General features: G+C 44.5%; 2 protein-coding genes across 2 annotated transcripts in view; one reads left to right on the top strand and one right to left on the bottom strand.

Annotated features, from left to right (window-relative positions):
• Nucleotides 1-8,780, top strand: part of LOC109524963 (sarcoplasmic/endoplasmic reticulum calcium ATPase 2-like) — a 31,950-nt gene extending 23,170 nt beyond the window's left edge. Inside the window, exons 9-20 of the mRNA XM_019885123.1 lie at nucleotides 661-749; nucleotides 844-946; nucleotides 1,827-1,958; nucleotides 2,043-2,162; nucleotides 2,238-2,456; nucleotides 2,722-3,057; nucleotides 3,248-3,468; nucleotides 3,550-3,752; nucleotides 3,844-3,929; nucleotides 4,017-4,150; nucleotides 4,255-4,372; nucleotides 6,312-8,780. Coding sequence (XP_019740682.1) covers nucleotides 661-749; nucleotides 844-946; nucleotides 1,827-1,958; nucleotides 2,043-2,162; nucleotides 2,238-2,456; nucleotides 2,722-3,057; nucleotides 3,248-3,468; nucleotides 3,550-3,752; nucleotides 3,844-3,929; nucleotides 4,017-4,150; nucleotides 4,255-4,372; nucleotides 6,312-6,590 — 2,040 coding nt within the window. The 3' untranslated portion in view covers nucleotides 6,591-8,780. The remainder of the gene's footprint in view (nucleotides 1-660; nucleotides 750-843; nucleotides 947-1,826; nucleotides 1,959-2,042; nucleotides 2,163-2,237; nucleotides 2,457-2,721; nucleotides 3,058-3,247; nucleotides 3,469-3,549; nucleotides 3,753-3,843; nucleotides 3,930-4,016; nucleotides 4,151-4,254; nucleotides 4,373-6,311) is intronic.
• Nucleotides 8,781-8,825: 45 nt separating this feature from the next.
• Nucleotides 8,826-9,912, bottom strand: part of anapc7 (anaphase promoting complex subunit 7) — a 6,295-nt gene continuing 5,208 nt past the window's right edge. Inside the window, exon 11 of the mRNA XM_019885125.1 lies at nucleotides 8,826-9,597. Within this exon, the coding sequence (XP_019740684.1) occupies nucleotides 9,408-9,597 (190 nt within the window). The 3' untranslated portion in view covers nucleotides 8,826-9,407. The remainder of the gene's footprint in view (nucleotides 9,598-9,912) is intronic.

Genomic DNA, 9,912 nt, shown 5'->3' with positions numbered 1-9,912 from the left:
CCCCCGCCTCACACAGGTAGGATGTCGGAAATAGCAACAGTGCTATTGTGGCGATCTCAGAGTATTCAGACATAACTTTAATCCAGTTGTCTCGAACGTACTTTTAAGGCCGCTGTCATTTGTGATCTCCAGCAGTTTTTTTTACTCATTTTGCGAGCTCCTGCGTTTTGTTTTGAAGTAATCGGTCACGTGATGGAGAAGCGTGGCTTGACGTGAGTCAAGCGTGACACGGACGGATGTAACGGAGAATCCGGTAGTTTTTCAAAATAAAACATTTTTCGTATTCCGAAATAAATAAAACGGAAATAAGGCAAGTTCTTTCTATGCGGCCTGGTACCAAATGCCCTGCGGACCGGTACCGGTCCGCGGACCGGCGGTTGGGGACCACTGCTTTAGGGTATTTCTCCTTTGGCGGGGTCCCCGCCTTAAGGCTGTGTGTTTACTTCGGTCTCTGCTTCGGCAACAGGCCACCATCAGAAAGGGACAGACTATGTAACAGCACAGGCTCAATGAAGCTCTTCTTTTCAAATCCACTTGGGATTTGAGAGGCTTCTGCTGCCACCTGCTGTGTCTTTGAAACTAGCCAGCTGCTGTCTCCTCTGTAGGCAAATGCTGCGTTGAGTGTTTGTGCCATGTTGATGCAGTCTTTTGAATTCTCAGATGTTCGTTCTCAACAAAGCGGAAGGTGAGAGCTGCTCTCTGTCTGAGTTTACCATCACAGGATCAACCTATGCACCAGAGGGGAACGTGTGAGTATAAAATGGAAATGACAGTTGATTTCCACTGACGGTAGATCGAAATGGATGCTGACTGAGGGTGCATGTACTGTACTCCCCCCCCCAGATACCAGGATGGTAAACAAGTGAAATCCTCTCATTATGATGCTCTGGTGGAACTGGCCACCATTTGTGCCCTGTGTAATGACTCGTCGCTGGACTTCAACGAGGTCTGGACTGCATCCATTTCACCTTTTCAAATTGTAATATTGGGAGAGTACACACGTGCACACACATGACTTGATTGTTGACTAGAGGCAAAAAAAAAAAAAAAAAATCCAAATCTAATATTCATCATCTAACTAATATCAGTATGATGAATTTGGAGTAGAATCCTCTTCCTCAACAACGACGCTCTCGGTGCGAGGACACGGATTTTTGCATGATTTTTGGTTTTTTTCTTTTCAATATTTTATTGTCTTTTTTCCATATTTTTGATATTTTGTATTTTTCCCCATATATTGAATGTTTATCAGTGTTTTTTTTTTTTTTTTAAGAAAAATATATTTGAAAAATTAATTTAGGTGCCACTCAAAGTGTTGTTGACCCCCGGCTGCCAGTTGCCCATCCCTGATATAGGTTGTAGTGGTGATGGAGCCAATTGTAATTTTTTTTTTTCAATAATGCTGATGATGATACCCGAGGTGGAAATTGGGATTTTATTTCAGATATAAGTTTTGTTTTTCCTTTGAAGCCAGAAGATGTCTGGTCAACTGCTACGTTTTTATGTGGACTTGATTATGGTGAGCTTTTTGTACATTGTCTGCGCATTAAATGATGCATATCATTGTGCACTTTGTTTATATCACAAATTATAAAACCTAAGCCCTTGAATTTTTATTATAAACCAAGGCAAGGCTGGAACTTTTCCTGTTATTTTATACTCTCTCATGTAACCACACTGCAATTGAGGTAACCAAAATATCAGACATCTCCATACGTACTATATTTTGCAGTATGGTTGTAAGACAAGTTCTTGGAATTAAAAAAAAATAAAAAATTAAAGAAAGTAATCATTGACATATCCTCTTTGAATCTGAAATGTTTTAGGTGAAAGGCGTATATGAAAAGGTCGGTGAGGCGACAGAGACTGCACTGACCTGTCTGGTGGAGAAGATGAACGTCTTTGACACCGAAGTCCACAATCTGTCCAAGATCGACAGAGCTAATGCCTGCAACTCCGTGAGTGACGCAAACTTCCTCTGTGCTCACATTGCACGCTGCAGGTTTTCTTACTGTTTTTCGGGGCCGGGGGGCGGACTTCAGGTGATCAAACAACTGATGAAGAAAGAGTGCACTCTGGAGTTCTCTCGAGACAGGAAGTCCATGTCTGTATACTGCACCCCTAATAAGTCGCGTTCTTCCATGGGAAAAATGTTTGTCAAGGTATACTTTGCCAACGCACACAAATAACCGGCTGTGTCTACTACCGTGTGACAAACATTTGAACCTCTGTTCCAGGGGGCGCCAGAGGGCGTTATTGACAGATGCACCCATGTCAGGGTGGGAAACAGCAAAGTCCCATTAAGCAAACCCATCAAGGAAAAGATCATGTCTGTAATTCGTGAATACGGGACCGGTCGGGACACGCTGAGATGTCTGGCTTTGGCTACACGAGACAGCCCGCCCAAGATGGAGGACATGATACTGTCCGAACCCACCAAATTCTCCGAGTATGAGGTGACTGCTAGGCTTCGGCCTTAATATCATTTTCCGGAATATCTCTGAACAGTGGACTAGTGGTTAAGGTGTCTACCTCAATGTTCAGAGGTTGTAGGTTCAAATCTCTGGACCATTCCTCATGTGTGGCAGCTGCGATTTTCTCCAGCACCCCCACGACAATTAATGAGGGATATAAATTGTTCTGAAATGATGTTTCCAATTCCATTAAAAACTGCCAAACCTTTGCTTCACAATACAATCTTTGTGGTCCCTCCGCGTCCAGTCGGACCTGACCTTTGTCGGCTGCGTCGGCATGCTGGACCCTCCCAGACAAGAGGTGGCGGCATCCATCAAGCTGTGTCGCCAGGCTGGCATCCGCGTCATCATGATCACCGGGGACAACAAGGGCACGGCCGTGGCTATCTGCCGGCGGATCGGCATCTTCTCCGAGGAAGACGACGTGGAGCAGATGGCCTTCACCGGACGAGAGTTTGACGAGCTGGCGCCCAACACGCAGCGCGAGGCCGTCACCCACGCTCGCTGCTTTGCGCGCGTGGAGCCTTCGCACAAGTCCAAGATCGTCGAGTTCCTGCAAGGATTTGATGAGATCACAGCTATGGTACGTCATCTCAAAACCGAGACCAAACATGCTGAATCATGCAAAATGACATCCCAAGCGTATCCGAAACATGAGCTGTTTTGATTTGACTTTCTCACGCTCATCAACTTTTTGGCATACCCAGTTTTAGTCACAAGGTTGTTGTAGACCTTATTGCGAAGTAATGAAACCATACCGTGTTTGTCCGCAGACGGGAGATGGTGTGAACGATGCCCCTGCCTTAAAGAAGGCGGAGATTGGCATCGCCATGGGCTCTGGCACTGCCGTGGCCAAGTCAGCCTCTGAGATGGTCCTAGCCGACGACAACTTCTCTTCCATCGTGGCTGCTGTTGAGGAAGGGCGCGCCATATACAACAACATGAAGCAGTTCATCAGATACCTGATATCCTCCAATGTCGGCGAGGTCGTCTGGTAAGTTGCCAAATCCTTTTTGAGCTTTTCTTCTTCTATTTGTCAGTCAGCCACATTGAGGTTGCATTCTTTTGCCGCTAGTATCTTCCTCACTGCGGCGTTGGGCTTCCCCGAGGCACTGATCCCAGTTCAGTTGCTGTGGGTCAACCTGGTGACCGACGGCCTCCCTGCGACCGCCCTCGGCTTCAACCCTCCGGACCTCGACATTATGGAGAAGCCTCCTCGCAACGCTAAAGAGCCCCTCATTTCCGGATGGCTCTTTTTCCGATATCTGGCCATTGGCGGTGAGTGTCACAGCCGCGGTCTTTGGGTGGTTTTGAGTCAGCAGAAGTTGTCTGAAGGCGGCGCGTGCGCTTTTGCCGTCTTTGCTCGCAGGCTATGTCGGCGCCGCCACGGTGGGAGCCGCGGCATGGTGGTTTACGCTCTCGGATGATGGACCTCAGGTCACGCTGTACCAGCTGGTAGGTGGGCACAATAGTTAATAGGTGCACCCCGGATCCGCCTCCGCTCGACCGTCCACGGTTCAGCTTCCTCGTCTTTCTCTGCAGAGTCACTTCCTCCAGTGCACCCCGGACAACCCAGACTTCGATGGCCTGGACTGCGAGGTGTTTGAGTCGCCCTACCCCATGACCATGGCCCTGTCTGTCCTCGTCACCATTGAGATGTGCAACGCTCTCAACAGGTACAAAAGTTTCCAGGGAGGGTGGAGAAGCAATATGGACACACAATGATCTTCTTCTTCTTCTTCTTCTTCTTTCCCCTCCCCCCATCCCCTTCGTCCCAAAGTCTGTCAGAGAACCAGTCCCTGCTGCGGATGCCTCCTTGGGAAAACATTTGGCTGCTGGGGGCCATCTGCCTCTCCATGTCTCTGCACTTCTTGATTCTCTATGTGGAGCCTCTGCCAGTAAGTCTGAAATACACCAGATGAGTCATAAAACTCGCCGCACAGTATACAGTCCCCTCCAAAAGTATTGGAACGGCAAGATCAATCCCTTTGTTTTTCCTGTATACTGAGGTTGGATTTCAGATCAAAAGATGGAAATGAGATAAAAAGTTGAGAATTGCAGCTTCTATTTGGTGGTATTTACAAAGATGTGTTAAACAACTCAGAACAGAACACACTCATCACCAGAAAGAATGGCAAGGCCAGATTGGATTTTGCAAGGAAGTACAGAGATGAGCCACAAAAGTTGTGAAACAATGATTCATGCACTGATAAATACCAAGATTAAGCTCCACCAAAATGATAGAAAGGCAAAAGTATGAGAAGGGGAAAAAAAAAGATCTGATTATGAGCCAAAACAAACAAGCTTCATCTGTGAGCCATGGTTGAAGTAATGTCATGGTTTGGGCTTGCATGGCCACTTCTGGAACAGGCACACACGTGGAGCAGCAGGATGAATTCTGAAGTCTACAAAACCATTTTGTCTGGCAAATTCCACAAAAATGCATCAAAATCAGGAGAAACTTTTATCATGCAACAAGACCATAAGCCAAAACGCACAGCCGATACAACAAAGTGGAAGGCCTTTGAATGGCCAAGTCAAGTCACCGGACCTTAACTCACTTGCGCATGCAATTCACCTCCTGAAGAGGAGACTGAAGGGAGAACCCCCCAGAAACAATCAAGAACTTGACAGCTCACTATCCTTCCACTCCCACATCAACAACATCACCCGGTCTGCTCACTTCCACCTTCGCAACATAAACCGTCTCCGTCCCTTACTCACTCCTCACTCTACTGCTATCCTAGTTCACAGTCTCGTCACTTCCCGTATTGACTACTGTAACTCACTTCTCTTCGGTGTCCATCAAAAATTCCTCCATAAACTTCAACTTGTTCAGAACTCAGCAGCCCGGATCATCACGAGAACCCCCTCCTTCCATCATATCACCCCCATCCTCCGACAGCTCCACTGGCTTCCTGTCAAATCTAGAATCAACTTCAAATTACTTCTCTTTACGTTCAAGGCCATCCATAACCTTGCGCCCCCTTACCTGTCAGATCTCCTTCAAATTTCCATTCCCTCTCGCTCACTCAGGTCCTCATCCTCCCTCCACCTTTCTCTGCCCTCTGCCCGTCTCAGTACAATGGGGTGCAGAGCCTTCAGTCGCTCTGCCCCCAAACTCTGGAACGCACTACCACCTGACATTCGTAATATTGACTCTCTTTCCATATTTATCACCCAGCTCAAAACCCACCTATTCAGACTTGCCTATCCACCTTAAATCTTTTAATTTTATTTTTTACTTTTTTTACTTTTATTCTAAATTTTATCTGTAGTTTTATTATTTGCTCTTGGTTGTACAGTGTCCTTGAGTGCTATGAAAGGCGCTTGCAAATGTAATCTATTAAGAACTGAAAGAGGTTCCAGTAAAGGTCTGGCAAAGCATTTCAAATGAAGAACGCAACAGTCTGGTGAAGTCAATGCATCGCCGTTATTGCAAGTAAGGGTTTATGCCACCATAGATGAAATGCTTCCATTCACTTTATTTCGACAATGTCTTGAAAAGTGGTGGGTGGCTTCAAACTCAAAGTGCTCTGTCCTGAGTTGTTCGACACATTCAGATGGCGATACCTTAAAGTGAAAGCTGGAATTCTAAACTTTTTTCTGATGTTCATCTTTTGATCTGAAACCCAAATGTCTTCTGGTGACAACAAAAACAAAGGACTTGACACGAATGAGCCAATACTTTTGGAAGGGGACTAGGCATCCTAGTTCTCCTTGAGACGGGAACAGAGAGCCTTCCTATAATTTATTCTAATTATTTTCTTTAATCCTGAATTACACATGCTGAAGCGTATGCCAAAATTAATGTCTTGACGCGCCCGCGCCCCTCAGGTCATCTTCCAGATCACCCCTCTGGACGCCACCCAGTGGATGATGGTGCTGAAGATTTCGATACCCGTCATCCTGCTGGATGAACTGCTGAAGTTTACGGCCAGGCACCACTTGGACTTGGGTAAACAGTCGGAGAAGCCGGCGGCAGGCCACAAAGGGCAGCGGTCTCTGTCCGCATGTGCCGAAGGCATCTCGTGGCCCTTTGTGGCCATCTCGCTGCCTCTGGTGCTGTGGATCTACAGCGCCGACACTAACGTGGCTGCCGTGTTGTGGCCCTGACTCACCTCCCGGGCACCTCTGTGGAGTGAACATTAACACGCACATATCTAACGGAAACATTAACTTCCAGTCAATACTCGCTCCTGGTCTGATGACGGAGGCGTCTTTGATATTTAAGACATTTCTAGCAATGCATTTTTTGGGGGGAGGGGCTAGTTCTATGATCTTATTTTGTGAACACAAGTTTTTATATTATTATTATTATTATTATTATTATTATTACTACTACACTGGTCAACAGTAAATTTTAATTAGAGATGACTTTGTGTCCCTAAATGTATTTTTGTCAACTGATTTCAGAAATGTCTTTGCCAGCACATCAGGTTTTTCAGACTTTCATTTTTGGTTTTAAAGTTTGACCTGTAAAAGCTCGCACAATACAGATTTTACCATGCGTTCTCATTTGTAGCAATGACGTTTCAGAAAGAAAGTCCACCTGTTGTTGACCCTAAATCGTAATTCCCTAAAGTTTACTAGATTACATATTTTCTTATTATTATTATTGTAACCTAATGTGCTTGAGAAAAAGCGAGGGCAGATTGGGAATCAGCGCAAAATATCAAGAAAAGTTTACTTGCATCTCTAATTAACATTTTTTGTTAAAAGAAAAAGAAAGATCAGTGTTTATTATTTTACATTTGTCTGTTGATCGAAAGAGAATTTACAAAACTTTTATAAAAATCGATCACTTGTGTTGGAAGGGTGTAGGGGACAAGAAGAATGCTCATTTAGGACATAGGTGTCTGCATTTATTTTCTGCATTAGGCAGAGCACAGCTACCTCACCGCTGTTCTATAACTGTTACTACTCAGATTTGTCTCCACAAACAACACGATTTGAAGCACCCAAAGCCTTCATACACACTTTTTTTTTACTCATCTTAGTTAAGTGAGGACTTTTCTGTGCATGTCCTTTATTTTAAGAACTATTTATACATAATGTATAAATGTGCACATACTGTACTTGAAAACACTGTATATGTTACTTCACACGAGCAGCCTAGTTTTCACCTCTGCGGGGCTGCTCTGTGTGTTTTTATATGTGTACATAGCGCACATTGTTGAACCTCTAGATTTTATTGTTGCCGTTCCAATATTTGACAAGAGTGCTTTTTGCCACTGAGTGCCATTGAGCTTTTCCCTACAAGGCCTTCCATGCATTTGGCTGCAGCGTGACTACACTTTGAACTGCATGCGAATAAGCGCTTGCCCGTTTTTGTGCAATGGCTAATACAACAGCTCCTCAGATTTTTGATAAGCTTTTAAAATCGTGGTATTGATGGTATTTGAGTTGGAAGAGGCAAAGAACATGCGTTGGTTTCAAATGCCTTCAGTGTGCTAGGTTGGATGTTCAATTCTTTCACATTTCAAACTGGCACAGATAGTTTTTGTTTGAAGGTACAGACTCCCCCCCCCCCCCCCCCACGCCATTACAAATACCGTATGCCATTTTGTTTTCTAACTTGAACTTAACGTAATAATTTTCAGCTCACCCACAGTGCAGCTTGTCTGTACGCTGTCCATTGAAATAAGTTTTAACACACTTGGAATGGTAAGCTGGTATTTTAGACTAAATGGGCAACGATTTAATGCTTCTCCTCCCTCTCTTTTCTCTTCCCAGCGAAGGCCATATAGGCTCGACTCGTCTCCAAATTACTTGGCTTTGTTTTGTGTTGTGCTTGTGTTTTGGGCGGCACACTTACAGTTGAAGAACCGCATGTCTGAAACGTCGAGTGAAGACAGCGCAGGTTGTTCATTTGTTTTGACCGAATGCCCATGAATCAAAGTCCTCATCGCTCCTTCCATCCTTGCGCGTGAAGAGCCAAGAATGACAACGGCTCTCATGCCCTACTTTACCTGAAGATCTTAGTACTGTTGTGTATATTCAGTTGCATAATATTCCTCGGTGCATGTCTGCTACAGCTGCTGACTTGTGTAATAGAGAATGTCAAGAACTGCTTAAAGGTTACTCACATGATACAAGTGTTAGATAAGCTTAAAAACTGTTGATTTTTCCTAAGGAAATGCTTTTATGGGATGACTACAAATCAAAAGAATTTGGAGCGGATGTAATGATGTACAAGAGGAGCATCGGCAAGTGAGTCATTTTGCTTCTGTACCTGTTTTTGTCAGATTGTTCAATTTGTCACATGAACTTTGGATTCAGGTAAATAAAATACAATTTGATGAATCTTAAGTCTCTGCTTGTGAACCTTTCAGAAACCTGATCGCATCATCAACAAAGGGGCTGCTTTAATTGTCCATTTTGAAAAAATATTTACAAAATACATGTGATGTTTACATTATGCATTCCAACATGCAATACAAACAGACTTTACACGTCAAAACACAACATGTGTAATGGCCATTTTGAGTTCTCGTATATTATGTATTCAAATACTTCCACATCATCTTTCCTCTTCAGTCAGTCACACACTAAAAGCAAGTCTTAGCCCTGTTGTAAAGCATCCTGACCACGGCTTCAGCTGACGTTTCAGCAAGTTGACAATGTATGCTTTATTTCACTATACCAAGGATAAAATAACTAGCAGAAATGTTAATTTTTCCAGAACAAAACTAAATACCTCTTTCTAGTTTTGGTGGGCAAGTACGGGCTTTTGTCAAGAGAGACGTGACGAATGAGCAAACAAAACAGAAAACACTGAGGTCAGTCCATAGTTTAGGCTGAGGTGATCCTGATTTGATCAGTCTCGAGCAGCATGGCGGGACAGCATTAAGGCCCACAGCTCTATGCTGTGGTGACCGACGGCCTCCTGCAGTCCGCAAGCTCAAGAGGTGGTACCGATCGCGTCAGCCTCTACTGCATACCAAACCACTGTTCCTGGTCGGCCCACTGGGCGGCCTCACTGTCACTGCCCTCCAGGTCGCCGTCTTCCCCGCTGCCCTCCATGTCATCACCATCCAGCTCCACTGTGGCGTCTGTGGGACTCTCCTCCTTCTCCATCTTCTGCATGCCTTCTAGGGACTTCTGATCATTGGGGTCCAGACTGGTGGGGATATGGGACAACAATTCCACACGTGACATGAACATTTTAAATTGAGGCTGGTATCCACTGCAAATCGCTGAAGATAAGGTTTTGGAACTACAATTATAATAATATGTAATGTACTGGCTCTCTGTCCTTGCTCATTAAATTGCTAAATGCCATTTAACAGAAATTCTTTTCTCAGTAAGAACCGCAAACTTGAGTTTTTGCTTAGAAATAATAAAATCATCGTAAATTAGTGCGGGTTAGGACAAATGCTTGAAAATAAGGATTACGACCTTCGAGTATAAACTGAATCACAGTAAAGTGTAATCC

Source organism: Hippocampus comes, unplaced genomic scaffold (genome assembly GCF_001891065.2).
Source record: "Hippocampus comes isolate QL1 unplaced genomic scaffold, H_comes_QL1_v1.1 scaffold45, whole genome shotgun sequence".
In the NCBI taxonomy this organism is placed as follows: Eukaryota; Metazoa; Chordata; class Actinopteri; order Syngnathiformes; family Syngnathidae; genus Hippocampus; species Hippocampus comes.
This window is presented reverse-complemented; position numbering and strand designations above follow the sequence as displayed.